The following is a 27,686-nucleotide window of genomic DNA, read 5'->3' as shown; positions in this document are numbered from 1 at the left end:
ATGATAGTTTAACAGGTTTCTAGGCTATATAGTATATTCTAGAATTCATCCATGATGTCATAATGATAGTTTAACAGGTTTCTAGGCTATATAGTATATTCTAGAATTGCCAGTGTAGATTTCCTGTAGGGTCAAATTGTTAGATCTGTTGATAAATCATTGTATAATATTCATCATTTATTTTCATGCCATTACATCAATACAGCCCATCCAGAAGAGAAGAAACTCTTCCTGAACCACCTCCTCTTGCTGTCCTTCATACATTCTGACGTTGCTGGTAATAAGCTACACAAGCAGTCAGCAACCTACATTTGGAGTGCAAATCTATCTTACCATTTCTACTGATCTGGTGACAGTTATGATTTTCATATGTTCATTTTACTGGAACAGTTTCATTTAATTTATAATAGTATCTCAATCATTGTCTGTGATTAATCTACATTCTATATAAATGAAAATTATACAAATCTAAAAGTAACTTTTATTGCCATTGCCACCTATGTAAAAAATAGCCTACATAAAGCCAACAAATAAAAATATTGCAATTAACTGTCCTATAAATCACATGGCCTGTCCATAACGAACTTGAGACATTGTATAAAATATTCTGGGCCCTCAGTTTCCCGTGCCTGTGAGTTCTCGACCGACACAGCTGTAGGCTATTTGTGAAAGGGATAAGAAGTAATCAGGTGTTTTGACATTTCCACTGGATCAGAGCATTACGTTTTTCCCTTTTGTGCCGAGTGGTTATCGAAAGGGCAAGAGCTGGAAATATTTTTCAAATACTTTGAGGAATTTATTCTCCTTTGCAATTGACTTTGATTAGACTTTGTTTAATTGCTGTTTGAGGTGAGAAAAAATGTGCTTTGAGACGCTCCACAACTCAGTGGTGGTGCATTAAGACAATCAGAAATAATATCAGACATCCCCATATGGGCACATTTATAGGCCTACATTTATGTGCAGGCCAGGTAGACTAGTTTTACTTCTATATGTGTAACCAGGTAGACTAGTTTTACATCTATATATGTAACCAGGTAGACTAGTTTTACATCTATATGTGTAACCAGGTAGACTAGTTTTACATCTATATGTGTAACCAGGTAGACTAGTTTTACATCTATATGTGTAACCAGGTAGACTAGTTTTACATCTATATGTGTAACTAGGTAGACTAGTCCTACTTCTATATGTGTAACCAGGTAGACTAGTCCTACTTCTATATGTGTCACCAGGTAGACTAGTCCTACTTCTATATGTGTAACCAGGTAGACCAGTCCTACTTCTATATGTGTCACCAGGTAGACTAGTTCTACTTCAATATGTGTAACCAGGTAGACTAGTCCTACTTCTATATGTGTCACCAGGTAGACTAGTCCTACTTCTATATGTGTCACCAGGTAGACTAGTCCTACTTCAATATGTGTCACCAGGTAGACTAGTCCTACTTCTATATGTGTCACCAGGTAGACTAGTCCTACTTCTATATGTGTCACCAGGTAGACTAGTCCTACTTCTATATGTGTAACTAGGTAGACTAGTCCTACTTCTATATGTGTAACCAGGTAGACTAGTCCTACTTCTATATGTGTTGTCAGGTAGACTAGTCCTACTTCTATATGTGTCACCAGGTAGACTAGTCCTACTTCTATATGTGTAACCAGGTAGACTAGTCCTACTTCAATATGTGTCACCAGGTAGACTAGTTTTACATCTATATGTGTAACCAGGTAGACTAGTCCTACTTCTATATGTGTCGTCAGGTAGACTAGTCCTACTTCTATATGTGTTGTCGGGTAGACTAGTCCTACTTCTATATGTGTAATCGGGTAGACTAGTCCTCCTGCTATATGTGTAATCGGGTAGACTAGTTCTACTTCTATATGTGTTACCGGGTAGACTAGTCCTACTTCTATATGTGTAACCGGGTAGACTATTCCTACTTCTTAATGTGTAACCAGGTAGACTAGTCCTACTTCTTAATTTGTAACCAGGTAGACCAGTCCTACTTCTATATGTGTAACCAGGTAGACTAGTCCTACTTCTATATGTGTAACCAGGTAGACTAGTCCTACTTCTATATGTGTAACCAGGTAGACTAGTCCTACTTCTTAATATGTAACCAGGTAGACCAGTCCTACTTCTATATGTGTAACCAGGTAGACTAGTCCTACTACTATATGTGTAGTCAGGTAGACTAGTCCTACTTCTATATATGTAACCAGGTAGAGTAGTCCTACCTCTATATGTGTTGTCAGGTTGACTAATCCTACCTCTATATGTGTCACCAGGTAGACTAGTCTTACTTCTATATGTGTTGTCAGGTAGACTAGTCCTACTTCAATATGTGTCACCAGGTTGACTAGTCCTACTTCTATATGTGTCACCAGGTAGACTAGTCCTACTTCTATATGTGTCACCAGGTAGACTAGTCCTACTTCTATATGTGTCACCAGGTAGACGTGTCCTACTTCTATATGTGTCACCAGGTAGACTAGTCCTACCTCTATATGTGTCACCAGGTAGACTAGTCCTACTTCTATATGTGTAACCAGGTAGACTAGTTCTACTTCTGTATGTGTAACCGGGTAGACTAGTCCTACTTCTATATGTGTAACTAGGTAGACTAGTCCTACTTCTACATGTGTAACCAGGTAGACTAGTCCTACTTCTACATGTGTAACCAGGTAGACTAGTCCTACTTCTATATGTGTAACTAGGTAGACTAGTCCTACTTCTACATGTGTAACCAGGTAGACTAGTCCTACTTCTATATGTGTAACCAGGTAGACTAGTCCTACTTCTATATGTGTTGTTGGGTAGACTAGTCCTACTTCTATATGTGTCACCAGGTAGACTAGTCCTACTTCAATATGTGTAACCAGGTAGACTAGTCCTACTTCTATATGTGTCACCAGGTAGACTAGTCCTACTTCTATATGTGTCACCAGGTAGACTAGTCCTACTTCTATATGTGTCACCAGGTAGACTAGTCCTACTTCTCTGTGTCACCAGGTAGACTAGTCCTACTTCTATGTGTGTCACCAGGTAGACTAGTCCTACTTCTATATGTGTCACCAGGTAGACTAGTCCTACTTCTATATGTGTAACCAGGTAGACTAGTCCTACTTCTATATGTGTAACCAGGTAGACTAGTCCTACTTCTATATGTGTCACCAGGTAGACTAGTCCTACTTCTATATGTGTCACCAGGTAGACTAGTCCTACTTCTATATGTGTCACCAAGTAGACTAGTCCTACTTCTATATGTGTTGTTGGGTAGACTAGTCCTACTTCTATATGTGTCACCAGGTAGACTAGTCCTACTTCAATATGTGTCACCGGGTAGACTAGTCCTACTTCTATATGTGTCACCAGGTAGACTAGTCCTACTTCTCTATGTGTAACCAGGTAGACTAGTCCTACTTCTATATGTGTCACCAGGTAGACTAGTCCTACTTCTATATGTGTAACCAGGTAGACTAGTCCTACTTCTATATGTGTTGTTGGGTAGACTAGTCCTACTTCTATATGTGTCACCAGGTAGACTAGTCCTACTTCTATATGTGTAATCAGGTAGACTAGTCCTACTTCTATATGTGTCACCAGGTAGACTAGTCCTACTTCTATATGTGTAACCAGGTAGACTAGTCCTACTTCTATATGTGTTGTTGGGTAGACTAGTCCTACTTCTATATGTGTAACCAGGTAGACTAGTCCTACTTCTATATGTGTTGTTGGGTAGACTAGTCCTACTTCTATATGTGTCACCAGGTAGACTAGTCCTACTTCAATATGTTTCACCAGGTAGACTAGTCCTACTTCTATATGTGTCACCAGGTAGACTAGTCCTACTTCAATATGTTTCACCAGGTAGACTAGTCCTACTTCTATATGTGTCACCAGGTAGACTAGGTCTACTTCTATATGTGTCACCAGGTAGACTAGGTCTACTTCTATATGTGTCACCAGGTAGACTAGTCCTACTTCTATATGTGTCACCAGGTAGACTAGTCCTACTTCTATATGTGTCACCAGGTAGACTAGTCCTACTTCTATATGTGTCACCAGGTAGACTAGTCCTACTTCTATATGTGTCACCAGGTAGACTAGTCCTACTTCTATATGTGTCACCAGGTAGACTAGTCCTACTTCTATATGTGTCACCAGGTAGACTAGTCCTACTTCTATATGTGTCACCAGGTAGACTAGTCCTACTTCTATATGTGTCACCAGGTAGACTAGTCCTACTTCTATATGTGTCACCAGGTAGACTAGTCCTATTTCTATATGTGTTGTCAGGTAGACTATTCCTACTTCTATATGTGTTGTCGGGTAGACTAGTCCTACTTCTATATGTGTAATCGGGTAGACCAGTCCTACTTCTTAATGTGTAACCAGGTAGACTAGTCCTACTTCTATATGTGTAACCAGGTAGACCAGTCCTACTTCTTAATGTGTAACCAGGTAGACTAGTCCTACATCTATATGTTTAACCCGGTAGACTAGTCCTACTTCTATATGTGTAACCAGGTAGACTAGTTCTACTTCTATATGTGTAACCAGGTAGACTAGTCCTACTTATATATGTGTAACCAGGTAGACTAGTCCTACTTCTTAATATGTAACCAGGTAGACCAGTCCTACTTCTATATGTGTAACCAGGTAGACTAGTCCTACTTCTATATGTGTAACCAGGTAGACTAGTCCTACTTCTATATGTGTAACCGGGTAGACTAGTCCTATTTCTATATGTGTTGCCAGGTAGACCATTCCTACTTCTATATGTGTTGTCGGGTAGACTAGTCCTACTTCTATATGTGTAACCAGGTAGACTAGTCCTACCTCTATATGTGTTGTCGGGTAGACAAGTCCTACTTCTATATGTGTAATCGGGTAGACTAGTCCTCCTGCTATATGTGTAATCGGGTAGACTAGTTCTACTTCTATATGTGTAACCGGGTAGACTAGTCCTACTTCTATATGTGTAACCAGGTAGACCAGTCCTACTTCTTAATGTGTAACCAGGTAGACCAGTCCTACTTCTTAATGTGTAACCAGGTAGACCAGTCCTACTTCTATATGTGTAACCAGGTAGACTAGTCCTACTTCTATATGTGTAACCAGGTAGACTAGTCCTACTTCTTAATGTGTAACCAGGTAGACCAGTCCTACTTCTTAATGTGTAACCAGGTAGACCAGTCCTACTTCTTAATGTGTAACCAGGTAGACTAGTCCTACTTCTTTATGTGTAACCAGGTAGACTAGTCCTACTTCTATATGTGTAACCAGGTAGACTAGTCCTACTTCTATATGTGTAACCAGGTAGACTAGTCCTACTTCTATATGTGTAACCAGGTAGACTAGTCCTACTTCTATATGTGTAACCAGGTAGACTAGTCCTACTTCTATATGTGTAACCAGGTAGACTAGTCCTACTTCTATATATGTAACCAGGTAGACTAGTCCTACTTCTATATTTTTTGTTATTTAGACTAGTTCTACTTCTATATGTGTGACCAGGTAGACTAGTCCTACTTCTATATGTCTAACCAGGTAGACTAGTCCTACTTCTATATGTGTTGTCAGGTAGACTAGGTCTACCTCTATATGTGGTGTCAGTTAGACTAGTCCTACCTCTATATGTGTAACCAGGTAGACCAGTCCTACTTCTTAATGTGTAACCAGGTAGACTAGTCCTACTTCTATATGTGTAACCAGGTAGACTAGTCCTACTTCTATATGTGTAACCAGGTAGACTAGTCCTACTTCTATATGTGTAACCAGGTAGACTAGTCCTACTTCTTAATGTGTAACCAGGTAGACCAGTCCTACTTCTTAATGTGTAACCAGGTAGACCAGTCCTACTTCTTAATGTGTAACCAGGTAGACTAGTCCTACTTCTTTATGTGTAACCAGGTAGACTAGTCCTACTTTTACAGTGGGGAGAACAAGTATTTGATACACTGCCGATTTTGCAGGTTATCCTACTTACAAAGCATGTAGAGGTCTGTAATTTTTATCATAGGTACACTTCAACTGTGAGAGACGGAATCAAAAACAAAAATCCATAAATCACATTGTATGATTTTTAAGTAATTAATTTGCATTTTATTGCATGACATAAGTATTTGGTACATCAGAAAAGCAGAACTTAATTCTTGGTACAGAAACCTTTGTTTGCAATTACAGAGATCATGTGTTTCCTGTAGTTCTTGACCAGGTTTGCACACACTGCAGCAGGGATTTTGGCCCACTCCTCCATACAGACCGTCTCCAGATCCTTCAGGTTTCAGGGCTGTCGCTGGGCAATACGGACTTTCAGCTCCCTCCAAAGATTTTCTATTGGGTTCAGGTCTGGAGACTGGCTAGGCCACTCCAGGACCTTGAGATGCTTCTTACGGAGCCACTCCTTAGTTGCCCTGACTGTGTGTTTCGGGTCGTTGTCATGCTGGAAGACCCAGCCACGACCCATCTTCAATGCTCTTACTGAGGGAAGGAGGTTGTTGGCCAAGATCTCGCGATACGTGGCCCCATCCATCCTCCCCTCAATACGGTGCAGTCGTCCTGTCCCCTTTGCAGAAAAGCATTGCCAAAGAATGATGTTTCCACCTCCATGCTTCACGGTTGGGATGGTGTTCTTGGGGTTGTACTCATCCTTCTTCTTCCTCCAAACACGGCGAGTGGAGTTTTCTTTGAGACTGTGGTCCCAGCTCTCTTCAGGTCATTGACTAGGTCCTGCCGTGTAGTTTTGGGCTGATACCTCACCTTCCTCATGATCATTGATGCCTCACGAGGTGAGATTTTGCATGGAGCCCCAGACCAAGGGTGATTGACCGTCATCTTGAACTTCTTCCATTTTCTAATAATTGCGCCAACAGTTGTTGCCTTCTCACCAAACTGCTTGCCTATTGTCCTGTAGCCCATCCCAGCCTTGTGCAGGTCTACAATTTTATCTCTGGTCTTGGCCATTGTGGAGAGGTTGGGGTCTGTTTGATTGAGTGTGTGGACAGGTGTCTTTTATACAGGTAACGAGTTCAAACAGGTGCAGTTAATACAGGTAATGAGTGGAGAACAGGAGGGCTTCTTAAAGAAAAACTAACAGGTCTGTGAGAGCTGGAATTCTTACTGGTTGGTAGGTGATCAAATACTTATGTCATGCAATAAAATGCCCTTTCCTGGGTTGGTGAAGAGCGGCATTACATTTTAAGGAATAAATCCAAGCCTCACTCGTCACCTGTGGACGGTGGTGCTTCCAGTGAGGCGTGGATTTAATAGTATGTTGTACCTAGTTTCCCTCCTCCAGGGAACAGTAGTTATAGTCATAACATTACGCTTGTCATATGATGAACTTGTAATCCAAGATGGCGTAGCATTAAGACATGTTTGTTGTAAATATTATGTTTTTTGTTGTTGTTGTATATATTGCAATATATTTCAATCTTTTTCCATGTTTAAATTAAATATACCTTCAGGCAACCCGCCTCACCCAATGTGATACTGATCTGCTATTTTTTAGACCTTATAGCTAGAACCTCCATCAGAACCTAGCCGTCAGAAGCTAACCAGCTAATTAGCTACTAGCTATTTAGTCATTTACCTTTTTAGCTCAGCTTATAAAAATTCATAAAACACACAGTGTTATACATTTGTTCATCCAACCACGGTGTCAGATTTCAAATAGGCTTTACGGCGAAAGCATACCGTGCGATTATCTGAGAACAGCGCCCAGCAGACGAATCATTACAAACAGTTACCAGCCAAGTAGAGTTACACAAGTCAGAAATAGCAATAAAATTAATTACTTACCTTTGATGATCTTCATATTGTTGCACTCACAAAACTCCCATTTACTAAATAAATGTTAGTTTTGTTCGATAAAGTCTCTCTTTATATCCAAAAACCTCAGTTTTGTTCAGTAATCCACAGGCTCAAAGGAAACCGGACAATAATAATAAACAATAATCGGTCGACCTCTACTCTGGACGGTTCTGACTTAGAATATGTGGACAACTACAAATACCCAGGTGTCTGGATAGACTGTAAACTCTCCTTCCAGACTTATATTAAGCATTTCCAATCCCAAATTAAATCTAGAATCGACTTCCTATTTCGCGTCAAAACCTCCTTCACTCACGCTGTCAAACATACCCTCATAAAACTGACTATCCTACCGATCCTTGACTTTAGCGATGTTATTTTTAAAATAGCCTCCAACACTCTACTCAGCAAACTGGATGCACCAAAGCCCCATATACCACCCACCACTAAGACCTGATTAATGGTTGGTTTCTCAAATGACTGCCTCACCTGGTTCACCAACTACTTCTCTGATAGAATTCAGTGTGTCAAATCGGAGGGCCTGTTGTCCGGACCTTTGGCAGTCTCTATGGGGGTGCCACAGGGTTCAATTCTCGGGCTATTCCGTATACATCTGACCCTTCTTTGGACACTGTGTTAACAAACCTCCAAACGAGCTTCAATGCCATATAACACTCCTTCTGTGGCCTCCAACTGCTCTTAAACGCAAGTAAAACTACCTTAGACTGCATTCAGTAAATCACAGTGCCATCCGTTTTGTCACCAAAGCCCCATATACCACCCACCACTGAGACCTGTATGCTCTAGTCGGCTGGCCCTCGCTACATATTCATCGCCAAACCCACTGGCTCCAGGTCATCTATAAGTCTTTGCTAGGCCGCCTTCACTCAGCTCACTGGTCACCATAGCAACACCCACCCGTAGCACGCGCTCCAGCAGGTATATCTCACTGGTCATCCCCAAAGCCAACACCTCCTTTGGCTGCCTTTTCCTTCCAGTTCTCTGCTGCCAATGACTGGAACGAATTTCAAAAATCGCTGAAGTTGGAGACTTATATCTCCCTCACTAACTTTAAGCATCAGCTATCTGAGCAGCTTACCGATCGCTGCAGCTGTACACAGCCCATCTGTAAATAGCCCATCCAACTGCCTACCTCATCCCCATATTTTTATTTACTTTTTTTGCTCTTTTGCACACCAGTATTTCTACTTGCACATCATCTATCACTCCAGTGTTAATTTGCTAAATTGTAGTTAATGAATCTGTAGTTCATTCAAACATTATATTAAACAGGACATTCAAATTAGCCTTACAATTATAATCCAAAGTAGTGTGAAATGCACTAATAAGCACCTGTAAATGACATTGTGAAAAACTAAAATCTTTGTTCACCATTTTTGCTCCAGGCAGATATACTACATCCATAACTAGTGGTTTCCTCATTAGCAGATAGTTCTACATCCATAACTAGTGGTTTCCTCATTACCAGATATACTACATCCATAACTAGTGGTTTCCTCATTACCAGATATACTACATCCATAACTAGTGGTTTCCTTATTACCAGATACACTACATCCATAACTAGTTGTTTCCTCATTACCAGATATACTACACCCATAACTAGTGGTTTCCTCATTACCAGATATACAACATCCATAACTAGAGGTTTCCTTATTACCAGATATACTACATCCATAACTAGTGGTTTCCTCATTACCAGATATACAACATCCATAACTAGAGGTTTCCTTATTACCAGATATACTACATCCATAACTAGTGGTTTCCTTATTACCAGATATACTACATCCATAACTAGTGGTTTCCTCATGACCAGATATACTACAGCCATAACTAGTGGTTTCCTCATTACCAGATACACTACATCCATAACTAGTGGTTTCCTCATTACCAGATATACAACATCCATAACTAGAGGTTTCCTTATTACCAGATATACTACATCCATAACTAGTGGTTTCCTTATTACCAGATATACTACATCCATAACTAGTGGTTTCCTCATTACCAGATATACTACACCCATAACTAGTGGTTTCCTCATTACCAGATATACTACATCCATAACTAGTGGTTTCCTCATTACCAGATATACTACATCCATAACTAGTGGTTTCCTCATTACCAGATATACTACATCCATAACTAGTGGTTTCCTCATTACCAGATATACTACATCCATAACTAGTGGTTTCCTCATTACCAGATATACTACATCCATAGCTAGTGGTTTCCTCATTAGTAGGGAGGAGTTTCTACAATCAAGTTGTGTTGCATCGCCCTCGTGCCGCAATTTTATTAAACACAGAAAGGGGCCTATATTGGAGACCAAAAGTCGTCTGGCACACTGCTTAGAGTTTCAACAACTTGAATAACTTATTTCTAGCCTACAATCATTGATTTTACTACTAATGTGAAAACAAGACAAACTATGACTATTCTTGCTCATTTTAAGATTATTGTTAAATAATTAACATTCATTACAGACATCAATTGTTGTACAACATCATGGCTACTCTGTTGGCATCACCTTTTACAGTGGATTACCGCTGTTGTGGGCCTTTAATCATCTGACTTTGTTGTTCACACAGGAGAGAGACGGGACTATCGTGGATCCTCTGGGGAGCCTCAACAACCTCATGATGCTGACGAGGCAGAGAAGAATCTCTCCAGATCAGAACTCCTCAAGAAACACCTGCAGAGATCCACAGGGAAGATAACTCACTGCTGCTCTGACTGTGGGAAGAGATTCACCTCCTCAGGCATTAAAATTCATCAGAGAACACACACAGGAGAGAAACCTTATAGCTGTGATCAATGTGGGAAGAGTTTTACTACATCTAGCAATCTGACTGTACACCAGAGAACACACACAGGAGAGAAACCTTATAGCTGTGGTCAATGTGGGAAGAGTTTTGGTAGATCTGACCAGCTGACATTACACCAGAGAACACACACAGGAGAGAAACCTTACAGCTGTGATCAATGTGGGAAGAGATTTACTACATCTAGCCAGCTGACTTCACACCAGAGAATACACACAGGAGAGAAATCTTATAGCTGTGATCAATGTGGGAAGAGAGTTACTACATCTAGCTCTCTGACTTCACACCAGAGAATACACACAGGAGAGAAACCTTATACCTGTAATCAATGTGGAAAGAGTTTTACTCACCTACAAAGCCTGATAGTACACCAGCGGACACACACAGGAGAGAAACCTTTTAGCTGTGATCTATGTGGGAAGAGATTTACTACATCTAGCGCTCTTACTTCACACCAGAGAATACACACAGGAGAGAAACCTTATTGCTGTAATCAATGTGGGAAGAGTTTTACTGAATCTAGCTCGCTGACTAAACACCAGAGAACACACACAGGAGAGAAACCTTATAGCTGTGATCTATGTGGGAAGAGATTTACTACATCTAGTTCTCTGACTTCACACCAGAGAACACACACAGGAGAGAAATTGTATAGCTGTAATCAATGTGGAGAGAGTTTTACTCAGCTAAACAGCCTGATAGTACACCAGTGGACACACACAGGAGAGAAACCTTTTAGCTGTGGTCAATGTGGGAAGAGATTTACTACATCTAGCTCTCCAACTTGTAAGTCGCTCTGGATAAGAGCGTCTGCTAAATGACTTAAATGTAAATGTCTTACTTCACACCAGAGAATACACACAGGAGAGAAACCTTATTGCTGTAATCAATGTGGGAAGAGATTTACTGAATCTAGCTCTCTGACTTCACACCAGAGAATACACACAGGAGAGAAATCTTATAGCTGTGATCAATGTGGGAAGAGTTTTACTGAATCTAGCCATCTGATTCGACACAAGAGAACACACACAGGAGAGAAATCTTATAGCTGTGATCAATGTGGGAAGAGTTTTACTGAATCTAGCTCTCTGACTAAACACCAGAGAATACACACAGGAGAGAAACCTTATACCTGTAATCAATGTGGAAAGAGTTTTACTCACCTACAAAGCCTGATAGTACACCAGCGGACACACACAGGAGAGAAATATTTTAGCTGTGGTCTATGTGGGAAGAGATTTACTAGATCTAGCTCTCTGACTTCACACCAGAGAACACACACAGGAGAGAAACCTTATAGCTGTGATCAATGTGGGAAGAGTTTTACTGAATCTAGCTCTCTGACTAAACACCAGAGAACACACACAGGAGAGAAACCTTATAGCTGTGATCAATGTGGGAAGAGATTTACTACATCTAGTTCTCTGACTTCACACCAGAGAACACACACAGGAGAGAAATTGTATAGCTGTAATCAATGTGGAGAGAGTTTTACTCAGCTAAACAGCCTGATAGTACACCAGTGGACACACACAGGAGAGAAACCTTTTAGCTGTGGTCAATGTGGGAAGAGATTTACTACATCTAGCTCTCCAACTTGTAAGTCGCTCTGGATAAGAGCGTCTGCTAAATGACTTAAATGTAAATGTCTTACTTCACACCAGAGAATACACACAGGAGAGAAACCTTATAGCTGTGATCAATGTGGGAAGAGATTTACGACATCTAGCTCTCTGACTTCACACCAGAGAATACACACAGGAGAGAAACCTTATAGCTGTGATCAATGTGGGAAGAGTTTTACTGATTCTAGCCATCTGATTCGACACAAGAGAACACACACAGGAGAGAAATCGTATAGCTGTGATCAATGTGGGAAGAGAGTTACTACATCTAGCTCTCTGACTTCACACCAGAGAATACACACAGGAGAGAAACCTTATACCTGTAATCAATGTGGAAAGAGTTTTACTCACCTACAAAGCCTGATAGTACACCAGCGGACACACACAGGAGAGAAATATTTTAGCTGTGGTCTATGTGGGAAGAGATTTACTAGATCTAGCTCTCTGACTTCACACCAGAGAACACACACAGGAGAGAAACCTTATTGCTGTAATCAATGTGGGAAGAGTTTTACTGAATCTAGCTCTCTGACTAAACACCAGAGAACACACACAGGAGAGAAATCTTATAGCTGTGATCAATGTGGGAAGAGATTTACTACATCTAGCTCTCTGACTTCACACCAGAGAAAACACACAGGACAGAAACCTTATAGCAGTAATAAATGTGGGAAGATATAGCTGTGACCAGAGATAATCTGATAAAAGATCTCGGATTCAACATCAGAAAATACATGTTGTTTCATGATATCAATGAAATCATTTTTTTAATATTGTGGAAGTATTTTAGTAACGATGTCACAATGTAGAATGTTTTAACATTGTAGAAGGAATATTTTAATGATGTCACAATGTAGAATGTTTTAACATTGTAGTAGGAGTATTTTAATGATGACCTTATCGTTTGCCCTGTTCAATTGATTGCAGCATGATATGGATATTAGCCCCAGGGGGAAATCCAGGCTCTGAATTGAAAGAGTACTATTTATGAGATTTAACAAAATGTGACTAACAAAAATAGAGTTGTGTTACACTTACCACTTTGGTGACCTACTTGAATCAAAATGCAACACTTCAAAATGTTTAGGTTTTCAATATATCCCAAACTGTTTCTGCATATTGGTTATTGATTTGGACACGTTAAAACTGTGTTTTGACATTGCGCTATTCCCACTTAGCAAAATGTAATTGAAAAGAAGACTATCCCCGACGTCCAATATATGTTCAGTTGTAGTTGAAAGTGAAAGTTAAAAATAAGTATTTTCGGGTCGTTTTTAAATTTTAACGTACTTGCAGCCTAAACACATGGATGCAGTATAATAAATTGGTCTATAATCAGTTTTATGAACAATCCTACATCACTCCAGTATTTATTGAAAACATTCAAGTGCTAATTGTCTTTATTCCACTACTGAAGAAGCATGACTCAAATCACCTCATACTTCAAACATTCAGCCTGACAAAATATACATGTTTTATTATTCCATGCCTCACCCTTAAGTGAAGTATTGCCAATATATATTAACAAAGGGGTGTACATTTGGTTTTGATTTTCATATTTACAATTTATGTAACATTTAGTCATAGTTATTTATGCAACCAGCTGACAATTTTTGGGTACTATTATATTGAAATTGTTATCCTGCTTTTAGAATATCAGGGATCATTCTCAGATGTACCAACCCACATGTACTAGAGCATGACATTGGGGACTGGGCCCCGATCCAACAACATGCCTATCGAGTGAACCCTGAAAAGAGAGAGAAGCTCGGGATATTGCAGGAGCTCTTGAAATCAGACATGACTAATACAATTTGATTTGAGTTTTGTCCAAGGCGATGAGAGTTTTAGGAGGACGAGAGTTCTAGAAGCTGGTGAGTTTTAGGATTCTATAGAAAGTAATTATATTTTTTTCATTTTTGTTTTGAGGTTGGACTTTAGCACGTCTAGCTCGTTAGCACCAATCAATGCGCCCTACGTGCTATCTCGTTAGTCAGTATGTGTTACACCTGTGCTGGCTTGTCCATCTCGTTAGTGGGAAGGTGTTTCACCTGAGCTGGTCCAGGTTCTATTTAAGAGTGTCTGGCCCAGTGCTCCAGTTGTCTTGATAGATGTGGAGAGTCAACACCTTTAGTTGCTCCACTTTTTTGGTTTGCTTCCTGTCTTTAAGTTTATTGTTTTTTTTTATTTTGTTTGCTTCTTCTTGGACAGATTTAGTGGGTCTCATAGTTGGTGTCTTTTAGGTCCCAGTTGTTACGAGTCAACTTTCAGTCGACACCCCCATAGTGTCTTTGAGAACCCCTCCTAAAAAACAAGCTTATATTTTGGGTTGGATATTTCATCCAATTAGTGTTTTAATCAATGGCATTTCCTTAGAATGCTCATTGGTCTTTCAGTTGATAATTTTCTGTTTTTTTTATCCTGTTATTTTTGTGTACTAAGTATTTCAGTTTATTTTCATTGTTTTCTCCTGTGAAGCCATTGTGTTGCATCCATGTCTGAAATGTGCTGTATAAATAAAGCTTGATTTGATGTCAACAATTGAACCCAGTGACTGACCAATCAACAGACTGTTGGTCCATCTTAGTATGAAAATCAGTATCAATCCCACTTTTCAAGCCTGCTGAAGGCGTGGTGGAGTGGTAAACACCACCCCCGGCTCTACCAGGGGCTTGAGGTGGTCTCCCACAGCTCTGCTGGTGGAGTGGTAAACACCACCCCCGGCTCTACCAGGGGCTTGAGGTGGTCTCCCACAGCTCTGCTGGTGGAGTGGTAAACACCACCCCCGGCTCTACCGGGGGCTTGAGGTGGTTTCCCACAGCTCTGCTTATGTCATGTTCTTTGGCCTTGTCGTTCCATTTCTTGACTGCCCCTGCAACACAGAAAGAAATACATTCAGTCATATTATATAAAACACTCAAAGTAGTGGATATGGAGCATCTATGGCCTCAGTTACACCTGGCACCTAAATGTGACTTCTGTCATCCGATCACTCCAAGCTGCATTAGGTTCAGATCTACCAGGATGGGCCTTTGACATAGTCTGGATGCAGTCAGGCCACTGAATATAAATACTCAATATAAAGAGATGGGGTGAATGAGTGGGGAAAAGTACATTTGATACAAATTACCTTCATAATATCAAAGAACAAATGTGTGTGCCTGGGGGGAAATTAACTTTCATACAGCGAAAAGGGCTGAGAAATTACACCAATACAATTTGCACTAATGTAAATAAACATAGATGATGGAACATATTCCCTTTTTCTGACGTGATGAACCGCTAAGGGGACATAAATATTTACCATCTAAACCATGTGTGACCTCTCACCTCTCTGGCTGTAGAAGTGTTCTTCCTAACCAGTCCCTCAACAGCTCTCTGACTGAGCTCCACCCTCACTGGGTCTTCAGAGGAGAGGAAGGCTGAGGAGGGATGGAAGGATGACTGGATCAGTCAGTCAATAAAGTGTAGAGCTGCTGTCTATGCTGTCTGACAAAATCACTATTTTAGTAGTTCATTAAAGTAAATAAGGCTTTATGACTGATGTATACTAACTATCAATCACTTAGATCACAGGTGTCAAACTCATTCCACGGGGGCCAAGTGTCTGCGGGTTTTCGCTCCTCCCTTGTACTTGATTGATGAATTAACATCACTAATTAGTTAGGAACTCCCCACACCTGGTTGTCTAGGGCTTTATTGAAAGGAAAAAACAAAAACCTGCAGACACTAGGCCCTCCGTGGAATGAGTTTGACACCCCTGACTTAGATCATGTATTTTCAGGTAGCGATACATCTTTGGGACGTCCCTAGTCCGTTGAAGTTGACATTTAAAATGGTTAAGTTAGGGGTTAAGGTTAGGGTTTAGGGTAGGGATGTCTCAAGAATTCCTAGAGAGTACCCTAGAGTTAACTTGTTGTCTGAAAATAAAATGTACATTTTCCTCGTCCAGTCAGCAGATGGACTAGATGCTGCTTAGGCCTCCCGTTGTGAATCCGTCAAGAATTCAGCAGAGCAAGTTTGTATGAAGGTCTGTTTATTAAATGGGTACATAGTTCAATAGTAATATCCTCTAAAACGCTCTGGGGACCAACTTTGCTGCCCGGTTTCCAGTTGTCCACATGGCTGGGAGAACCTATTCAAGTAAGTAAATAGATTTTGGAAATGTAAAGAAACGATGTATTATTAGCTAACTAGCTGCAGTGCAGGCTAACTCAAATGACCTGCTAAATGAGCTAGCTAGTTGGCTAGCTAATACTATATAGATAGATAACTAAGTGAATTAAATATCATCAGCTGTCTAACTTCATATTAGCTAGCTATCTTGATGTATTTATCACTGTAAAAAACTAACTCCAATGCATTTGTAGGTAGCTAGCTAACAGCCATGGAGGAGGGTGAAAGGATAGCAGCCCCAACTGTCAGTGAGAGAGGAGACTATTCTGGATAGGGCAGGTACTTTTGTGTAGTTCCTGTCCCTAGAAGTGAGGACGGAGATAATAGTAACATAATATTCAGTGTGGTGTAATTTCACTATAATGAAGTGAGTTTCTTGTGAGGTTTTTTGTCCTCAGATAAAGAGCGCTATGAAAGCCAGTCTACATATGAAGAGGTCCCAATGAAGAGCAGTGGTTCTCAGTCCTGGGGACTCAGAGGCACATTGTTGTTGTTGCCTCAGCACTGCACAGCTGATTCAAATGATCAACTCATCATCAAGCTTCAAGTGGTATTTATGTATTCATTTGTGATGCCGTCCTGATATGATCGTGTTATTGTCACATGCTACACATGTACATATGTGTGCCCATGCATCTATCAATCCAATGTTATCATGATTTGTTATTATGGATATTATACTTTAGTAATCCACAATGACCTGGTGATGTAAAAGTCTAATAATTATATTGTCTTCCATATTCCTACAGATACCTTGTAACTGGAGATTCCTTCCAAACGATTGCCTACAGTTGCCGTGTAGGGCACTGCAAGGTTGGGTGACCAGGGTCATCTGGGACTGCCTCCTGGAGGAGTTCAGATGTGTGAAGGCTACCTGTGTCCTGCGTAACTTCATGAGGATGGACACGAGGACCAGGAGGGGATCTGCAGCTCGCCGCCGTGTCCCAGAGGAGGAGTCTGCTGCTCTGCAGGATGTTTCAAGGATGGGGTCCAACAACGCAGCAAGAGAGGCAATCCGTGTGCAGGAGATCTTCACCTCCTACTTCTTCAAAGAAGGTGCTGTTCTCTGGCAACACCATAGACTACACTATGCACAACCAAAGGCTCTTTTAAGAGGGTGCTGTTCCCTAGCAACACCATAGACTACACTATGCACAACCAAAGGCTCTTTTAAGAGGGTGCTGTTCCCTGGCAACACCATAGACTACACTATGCACAACCAAAGGCTCTTTTAAGAGCCATTCACATTGCAATAGGATTATTCTTCCATTTACTTAGCTATGTCAACTGCAGTTATTCAATTCACAGTTTCTCTCCCTTTGATTTCTACTTCTCAGGTGAGGGTGCTGTTTAGGTAAGGGTGTGATGTCTGTGCAAAAATAAAACAGGCTGTTCTAAATCACCCATATTGAAAAATGTAGAACAATTAGACACCCTATAACCCACACCTACACACTCATGTATCAATCTGATTGATGGATTGTGTTGTGCAGTAAGCCGGGTTCAGGTGTATAACTGTGGCTCCTTCCACCTTCAAAGAATAGGCAAGAGGGCCAACCATGGAGAATAGTAAGACACTTCATTATTTCTATAACTACGCTATATTGTTTGTCCTTGTGGGTCCGTTCATGTTTTTCAGCATAAAGTACTCTGCAGCCACTTAGTGTGGTGTGGACACCAGGTGAGGCCACACACAGATTCCTGTTGAACACTGTCGCTTTAACTACCTTATTTTCTCAATAACAGTCTCTCTCCTTCACTTCATCCCTCTCTCCTCTTCTCCCTAAATCCTCTAGGTTATATCAGCTGTGTCGGTGAATCCCTCCTGCATCTGAACTGGCTACATAGAGGGCACAGCATGATCATGCTGAGGTGAGAGGTCACTTGGTCAGGACAACAGGAAGTATTATGAAAGAGATGCTTTACATTGAAATACAGATAGATGCAGTAGTCCCAGAGTTAATGATCCCAGGTCAGTTTATATTATACAGGAAGTATTATTAAAGAGATGCTTTACATTGAAATACAGATAGATGCAGTAGTCCCAGAGTTAATGATCCCAGGTCAGTTTTGCATTTCACCTCCTGATTGATGACTAACAATGTTAGAACAAAAAATAAAAACACAAGGCTTAAACATGCTCTCTCTCTCCATCTGTCTCTCGTCTGCAGATATGTTTTGATGTGAGAGGATGCCAACCCCCAGTCCCATCATCGCCACCTCACCCTCTTTTAAGATAACCTTTAGGCCGACTAGAGACACTGTTATGTAATTGTGATGAACTGAGAGAATATTTATGTAGCACTGTGATTCATTAATCATGTGCTGCCTTCCCTGCTCCTATGTGCTTACCTCTTTCCCTTTCTGTCTTTTACACCTCTCTCACCTCCTCTTTCTTCCTCTGTTTTTATAATTCACAACAGATGTGCATTGAAGTACAGATTGAACTTGTATTTATAACACTTGGACAATGAGCTTTTCAATAAAGCGTTTCACATTCTCTACTGGTTGAAATGAAGTGTAATGTGATGAAATACTCCACCTATCCTGTGTTTATCAGATCAATGCAGATGAAGGGCATTAGATGTTGAGATGAACCGGTGTTGGAGTATTTACATGATGCATAGGAAGTGTAGTGTTCTGTTTTTTAACATTATATTTCTGTATATATGAATTAACTAGTTAAATCCTGTTTCTAGTCTATTAGTTACAATGTGTAACCATTGATGTCCCAGGACCAAGATTGGTAAACACTGTTGAAGTGTAGAATTGTAATACATACATGCAGACACAGCGTCATTCAAAGACTGGAATTTGACACTCCTGGTATTGGATATGACTGAAAAATAATCTTAAAGACATTCATACCTAAACTGCACCTTTATTTGCCAAGGTAGAGTACATGATCAGTGAATATATTAAATGTACAGGCTACAATGTGGGGATCTCATGCATGGTAATAACTACATGTATATACGACTTGCATCCTTGGTACAACATGATATTATATTCTACTCAATCCATAGGCTTCATTAATGTCATTCAGGCTGTTTTGAAGTTGATACAACTGGCTATGATAGCTGAGGTTCATAGCTAGGTTCTGAACTAATATGTATACCAAACGTTTGGGTCCATACACAGATCGGCTAGATAGCTAGCTACACATCCATGGGCATACATGGATTTTAATCATCCACTGCACAATAAGCAAGAACATAGCTAGCTACGTTATTTAATCTATCTGCATGGTAAATATCAGCAAGGCAAGCTTACAAAATTGTACATTCAATTTGCTGTAAATTCTTCAGCTAGCTAGATTCTTTACATCCACTGTTACACAAAACGAAAGCCTGGTTTGCTGGTTGTTTCAGGAGTTCCTAAAACAACCAGAATTACAATTTCATACTCACTTCACAACACCCATAAAGCTAGCCAGCTAGCTGGCTAATGTTAGCTAGTCAGCTAGCTGGCTAATGTTAGCTAGTCAGCTAGCTGGCTAAATCGCGATTTTCGTAAATAAATGTTATGTTAAAAAAATGCATAATCGTTTGTCTCTACATTAACTAACATTCCTGTCAACTGTACATGTTTTTGCATGATTAGTTATGACGTTATAATCCCTTACAGTTTTTGCTTCCATCCTGGTATTTCTGTCCGCCATCTTTGATTCAGTTCAGTTCTGTGTAGGGTTACCCCTCTCTCCTAGTATTTCTGTCCGCCATCTTTGCTGAAGAAAGTCTAACAGTCACTAGTGCGGCAGCCTCCCCCGGTCCTGGTGCCGGCCCCGTAAAATGTTTATGATGCGATGGAACGGTTGACGAAAATAAGAAATCAGAGAAAAAATATATTGACTGATATTGAATTATTTAGGGGGGGGGGGCTAATTAATATTTTAGGACTAGCTATGTTCCTGATTCCTACCTACCTTATGTCTGAAAATTTAATTTACATTTTACTCAACTGCGTTACCCACTCCAGTCAGCAGATGGCGGTCTGGGACTTTAAGGCAATGCTGCTACTGTGACGTATATTCTAGTGGACGGAACGCTTCTTTCAACAGCAGCAACAGTTCGTCAGACACCTCGGTAGCTTGCTAGCCAAAATAGACGAACCAATAAAGCTCTTTAGACGCTTTAGTGTATATTAGCCACTATTTTAAACCCACGTCTGTCGTCTAGTTAGTTATCCCTTTTAATTTCATAATTTTCATATTTACGGTATTGTTTTTATTCATCTAGCGGGCTGGTTAAGTTAGCATTAGCCTAGCTAGCTAACATCTCCAACCATGAGGTCACTAAGCTACTCTCTTGTTAATGAAGAGGAGGTCTGCTGGACGGAGAAAGAAGCTCTGGTGAAAGAGGAGGAGGAAGAGAAGGATATCACAGTAAAACAAGAATTAGAGGGCGAGGCTGTTACAGTTAAACAAGAAGTAGAGGATGAGACTGTTACAGTGAAAGAAGAAGAGAAAGACGTTTCAGTGAAAGAAGAGGAAGACGCGTTCAAAGAGGAAGAGGATTTTACAGTAAAAGAAGAGGAGGATGCAGCTTTTGGGGTGAACGAGGAGGAGAGGGAGATGACTGTCACATCGAAAAAGGAGGAGGAGGAAACTGGATATCTGGTCCTGGTTTCCCAAACGCATCTTAAGGCATCCGATGGTTCTAATGATGAACGGGCCCTGGTTAACACAAGTAAGTACTGTCTTAAAAACAGAGACACAAACTCTGCAGTTGTTGAACTGATGTTTTTTTATTTAACCTGGCCATGATGTCATAATGATAGTTTAACCAGGTGACCATGATGTCATAATGATAGTTTAACCAGGTGACCATGATGTCATAATGATAGTTTAACCAGGTAGGCCAGTTGAGAACAAGTTCTCATTTACAACTGCGACCTGGCCAAGATAAAGCAAAGCAGTGTGACACCGACAACAACACAGAGTTACACATGGAACAACATGGAATAAACAATAAACAAGCCAATAACACAATAAACAAGTCAATGACACAGTAGAAAAAAAGAAAGTCTATATATAGTGTGTGCAAAAGGCATGAGGAGGTAGGCAATAAATAGGCCATTGTAGTGAAGAATTACAATTTAGCAGATTAATACTGGAGTGATAAATGAGCAGATGATGATGTGCAAGTAGAGATACTGGTGTGCAAAAGAGCAGAAAAGTAAATAAAAACAGTTTGGGGATGAGGTAGGGAGATTGGGTGGGCTATTTACAGATGGACTATGTACAGCTGCAGCGATCGATTAGCTGCTCAGATAGCTGATGTTTAAAGTTGGTGAGGGAAATATAAGTCTCCAGCTTCGGCGATTTTTGAAATTCGCTCCTGTCACTGGCAGTAGAGAACTGGAAGGATGTATGGTGGTAAAGGGGAAATCTGCAATTGCTACATCCATATTTTGACTTTTAAATTATTTATTTATAGCCATTGATTCTTGAAGAATATAACACATGCCTCATGAGCTTAGTTCACCTGTTGTACCCCATCAGAACCCATAATAAGATTTTGTACTCCAATGTATAGAAACAATGTAAATCAACACTGTAAAGCCTCAACATGGTTAAAACTATAATGTTGATATCATGGATGGTCAGTCCTTGCATCCATAGGTCTGTCTATGAATTTGAGAGTAGTTAAATTTCTCCAGCCCCATCATCATCTTATTAGCAAAATAGTGGTGGAATTACAGCTTTGTTATTGGTTGATTGATTCTTGTGTGGCTTTTTTAAAGGGACAACCTAGTATTTAAACAGCAACAAAATGGCTGCCCAGAGACTTGGTTTGTAAACAGCTGAGGGATGGGGGCTGGAGAAATGTAACCACTCTCAAATTCATAGAGAAAGCTATTGTATCAACCGTAATCCAAAACCTAGCGACCTCGTCAAGAAGTTCAGACATCTTGGCATAACAGTTATAAGGTGTTGGCTTGACAGTCGCTGGACCCAGGTTTGAGTTCAGCTCAGGGCAACCCCCTGAATTCACTACACTATGAATACAAGGACTGACCATCCATGATGTCATAATGATAGTTTAACCAGGTTTCTAGGATATATAGTATATTCTAAAATTCATCCATGATGTCATAATGATAGTTTAACCAGGTTTCTAGGATATATAGTATATTCTAGAATTCATCCATGATGTTAAAACCTGTTCTGTACCGACATCGGTACACTTATGACAACATCCAGCTCAAGTGCAGGGCGCGAAATTCAAAATCTATTTTTTAAAAATATTTAACTTTCACACATTAACAAGTCCAATACAGCATTTGAAAGATAAACATCTTGTCAATCCAGCCAACATGTCCGATTTTTTAAATGTTTTACAGAGAAAACACCACATATATTTATGTTAGCTCACCACCAAATAAAAAAGAGGACAGACATTTTTCACAGCACAAGTAGGATGCAAGTAGCATGCACAAGCCAACCTAACTAACCTAGAACCAACCTAAATAACCTAGAAAAAACTACCTCAGATGACAGTCCTATAACATGTTACACAATAAATCTATGTTTTGTTCAAAAAATGTGCATATTTTAGCTATAAATCAGTTTTACATTACTGCTACCATCATAGCTACAGTCAGAAATCGCACGGGAGTAGCCAGAGAAAATACAGACACCAACGTCAACTACTAATTACACATCATAAAACATTTCAGAAAAATATATGGTGGATAGCTAATGAAAGACAAAGATCTTGTGAATAGAGCCAATATTTCCGATTTTTGAAGTGTTTTACAGCGAAAACACAATATATCGTTATATTAGCTTACTACATTAGCTAGCACACAGCAGCATTGATTCTAGTCAAACGGTAGCATAGCACAGTTCGACAGATATATGAAAAAGCATCCCAAATTGGGTCCTTATCTTTGTTGATCTTCCATCAGAATGTTCTCCAAGGGGTCCTTTGTTCAGAAACATCTTTATTTCGATCCAGAACGAACGATTTCCCTCTTGAATTAGCAAGCACACTGGCAGTGCGACGCTAACCTCTCCATCTTGACAAAATTCTTGCGTCGCATCACGTCTAAAGTCCAGAATAAATTTCAATAATATAATTAAACTATATTGAAAAAACATACTTTAGGATGATATTGTGACATGTATCAAATAAAATCGAAGCCGGAGATCATATTCACCTTTAACGAGCGTTTTCCAGGAGCCGAGTCCAGGTCCTACTTCGCGCCCAGAAAAAAATAATAAAGTGCGCAAGTCTCACTCCAAGAGGTTGTGTTCAATCCCAGGACGAGATATTCAAGTCCTTTCTGCTCTCACTTCCGCATGACACCCAGGGGAAGGCGTATGATGTGTTTCTACAGTCCTAAGTGACATGCCCTTTTATAGACAAGGTCTTGAAGAGAGACATCGATTTTGGAAATCTCACTTCCGGATAGGAAATGGGCTGTAAAAATAGTTCTGTTCCACTTAGAGAAATAATTCAAACGTTTTTAGAAACTAGAGACTGTTTTCTATCCAATAGTAGTAATAATATGCATATTGTAAGAGCAAAAATTGATTAAGAGGCCGTTTGAAAATGGGCACATATTTTCCAGATTTTCAATACGCCCCCTGCAGCCATAAGAAGTTAAAATGATAGTTGAACCGGTTTCTAGGCTATATAGTATATTCTAAAATTCATCCATGATGTCATAATGATAGTTTAACCAGGTTTCTAGGCTATATAGTATATTCTAAAATTCATCCATGATGTCATAATGATAGTTTAACCAGGTTTCTAGGATATATAGTATATTCTAGAATTCATCCATGATGTCATAATGATAGTTGAACCGGTTTCTAGGCTATATAGTATATTCTAAAATTCATCCATGAGGTCATAATGATAGTTTAACCAGGTTTCTAGGCTATATAGTATATTCTAAAATTCATCCATGATGTCATAATGATAGTTTAACCAGGTTTCTAGGATATATAGTATATTCTAGAATTCATCCATGATGTCATAATGATAGTTGAACCGGTTTCTAGGCTATATAGTATATTCTAGAATTGCCAGTGTAGATTTCCTGTAGGGTCAAATTGTTAGAGCTGTTGATAAATCATTGTATAATATTCAGCATTTATTTTCATGCCATTACATCAATATCGCCCAACCAGAAGAGAAGAAACTCTTCCTGAACCACCTCCTCTTGCTGTCCTTCATACATTCTGACGTTGCTGGTAATCGGCTCAACAAGCAGTCAGCAACCTACATTTGGAGTGCAAATCTATCTTACCATTTCTACTGATCTGGTGACAGTTATGATTTTCATATGTTCATTTTACTGGAACAGTTTCATTTCATTTATAATAGTATCTCAATCATTGTCTGTGATTAATCTACATTCTATCTAAATGGAAATTATACAAATCTAAAAGTAACTTTTATTGCCATTGCCACCTATGTAAAAAATAGCCTACATAAAGCCAACAAATAAAAACATTGCAAATAACTGTCCTATAAATCACATGGCCTGTCCATAACGAACTTGAAACATTGTATAAAATATTCTGGGCCCTCAGTTTCCCCTGCCAGTGAGTTCTCGACCGACACAGCTGTAGGCTATTTGTGAAAGGGATAAGAAGTAATCAGGTGTTTTGACATTTCCACTGGATCAGCGTATTACGTTTTTCCCTTTTGTGCCGAGTGGTTATCGAAAGGGTGAGAGCTGGAAATATTTTACAAATACTTTGAGGAGTTATTCTCATTTGTAATTGATTTTGATTAGACTTTGTTTACTTGCTGTTTGAGGTGAGAAAAAAATGTGCTTTGAGAAGCTCCACAACTCATTAGTGGTGCAGCGTTAAGACAATCAGAAATACTATCAGACATCCCCAAATGGGCACATTTATAGATCTACATTAGTGCTCAGTCCTACTTCTATATGCGTAACCAGGTAGACTAGTCCTACTTCTATATGCGTAACCAGGTAGACTAGTCCTACTTCTATATGCGTAACCAGGTAGACTAGTCCTACTTCTATATGTGTAACCAGGTAGACTAGTCCTACTTCTGTATGTGTAACCAGGTAGACTAGTCCTACCTCTATATGCGTAATCAGGTGTGCGTCCTTACTCAACATTGACAGGAGGGTTTCAAGCAAAAGACAATTAATAAATTGACGAACCTGACACATCTTGCGGGGTCAGGTCAAATCAAATGTTAATGGTCACATACACATGGTTAGCAGATGTTAATGGTCACATACACATGGTTAGCGGATGTTAATGGTCACATACACAACTAAAAAACACATGGAAATGGGAGATATACACTGCTCAAAAAAATAAAGGGAACACTTAAACAACACAATGTAACTCCAAGTCAATCACACTTCTGTGAAATCAAACTGTCCACTTAGGAAGCAACACTGATTGACAATAAATTTCACATGCTGTTGTGCAAATGGAATAGACAACAGGTGGAAATTATAGGCAATTAGCAAGACACCCCCAATAAAGGAGTGGTTCTGCAGGTGGTGACCACAGACCACTTCTCAGTTCCTATGCTTCCTGGCGGATGTTTTGGTCACTTTTGAATGCGCCGGTGCTTTTACTCTAGTGGTAGCATGAGACGGAGTCTACAACCCACACAAGTGGTTCAGGTAGTGCAGCTCATCCAGGATGGCACATCAATGCGAGCTGTGGCAAGAAGGTTTGCTGTGTCTGTCAGCGTAGTGTCCAGAGCATGGAGGCGCTACCAGGAGACAGGCCAGTACATCAGGAGACGTGGAAGACGCCGTAGGAGTGCAACAACCCAGCAGCAGGACCGCTACCTCCGCCTTTGTGCAAGAAGGAGCAGAAGGAGCACTGCCAGAGCCCTACAAAATGACCTCCAGCAGGCCACAAATGTGCATGTGTCTGCTCAAACGGTCAGAAACAGACTCCATGAGGGTGGTATGAGGGCCCGACGTCCACAGGTGGGGGTTGTGCTCACAGCCCAACACCGTGCAGGACATTTGGCATTTGCCAGAGAACACCAAGATTGGCAAATTCGCCACTGGCGCCCTGTGCTCTTCACAGATGAAAGCAGGTTCACACTGAGCACATGTGACAGACGTGACAGTCTGGAGACGCCGTGGAGAACATTCTGCTGCCTGCAACATCCTCCAGCATGACCGGTTTGGCGGTGGGTCAGTCATGGTGTGGGGGGGCCGCACAGCCCTCCATGGGCTCGCCAGAGGTAGCCTGACTGCCATTAGGTACCGAGATGAGATCCTCAGACCCCTTGTGAGACCATATGCTGGTGCGGTTGGCCCTGGGTTCCTCCTAATTCAAGACAATGCTAGACCTCATGTGGCTGGAGTGTGTCAGCAGTTCCTGCAAGAGGAAGGCATTGATGCTATGGACTGGCCCGCCCGTTCCCCAGACCTGAATCCAATTGAGCACATCTGGGACATCATGTCTCGCTCCATCCACCAACGCCACGTTGCACCACAGACTGTCCAGGAGTTGGCGGATGCTTTAGTCCAGGTCTGGGAGGAGATCCCTCAGGAGATCATCCGCCACCTCATCAGGGGCATGCCCAGGCGTTGTAGGGAGGTCATACAGGCACGTGGAGGCCACACACACTACTAAGCCTCATTTTGACTTGTTTTAAGGACATTACATCAAAGTTGGATCAGCCTGTAGTGTGGTTTTCCACTTTAATTTTGAGTGTGACTCCAAATCCAGACCTCCATGGGTTGATCAATTTGATTTCCATTGATAATTTTTGTGTGATTTTGTTGTCAGCACATTCAACTATGTAAAGAAAAAGTATTTAATAAGAATATTTCATTCATTCAGATCTAGGATGTGTTATTTTAGTGTTCCCTTTATTTTTTTAAGCAGTGTAGTATATTCTAGAATTCATCCATGATGTCATAATGATAGTTTAACCAGGTTTCTAGGATATATAGTATATTCTAGAATTCATCCATGATGTCATAATGATAGTTTAACCAGGTTTCTAGGCTATAGCAGTTTCATTTAATTTATAATAGTATCTCAAAATCATTGTCTGTGATTAATCTACATTCTATCTAAATGAAAATTTTACAAATCTAAATAACTTTTATTGCCATTATGACATCATGGATGAATTCTAGATGCCAACTATGTAAAAATAGCTGACATAAAGCCAACAAATAAAAACATTGCTAATAACTGTCCTATAAATCACATGGCCTGTCTATAACGAACTTGAAA

General features: G+C 40.3%; 1 protein-coding gene across 1 annotated transcript in view; it reads left to right on the top strand.

Moving 5' to 3' along the window:
- LOC139552326 (zinc finger protein 721-like) overlaps positions 1 to 27,686 on the top strand; it is a 135,745-nt gene that overhangs the window by 76,821 nt on the left and 31,238 nt on the right. The window contains 3 exon segments of the mRNA XM_071363954.1: positions 10,437 to 12,065; positions 14,131 to 14,169; positions 20,791 to 20,948. Coding sequence (XP_071220055.1) covers positions 10,437 to 12,065; positions 14,131 to 14,169; positions 20,791 to 20,948 — 1,826 coding nt within the window.

The sequence above is a fragment of the Salvelinus alpinus genome, chromosome 2, assembly GCF_045679555.1.
Source record: "Salvelinus alpinus chromosome 2, SLU_Salpinus.1, whole genome shotgun sequence".
In the NCBI taxonomy this organism is placed as follows: Eukaryota; Metazoa; Chordata; class Actinopteri; order Salmoniformes; family Salmonidae; genus Salvelinus; species Salvelinus alpinus.
This window is presented reverse-complemented; position numbering and strand designations above follow the sequence as displayed.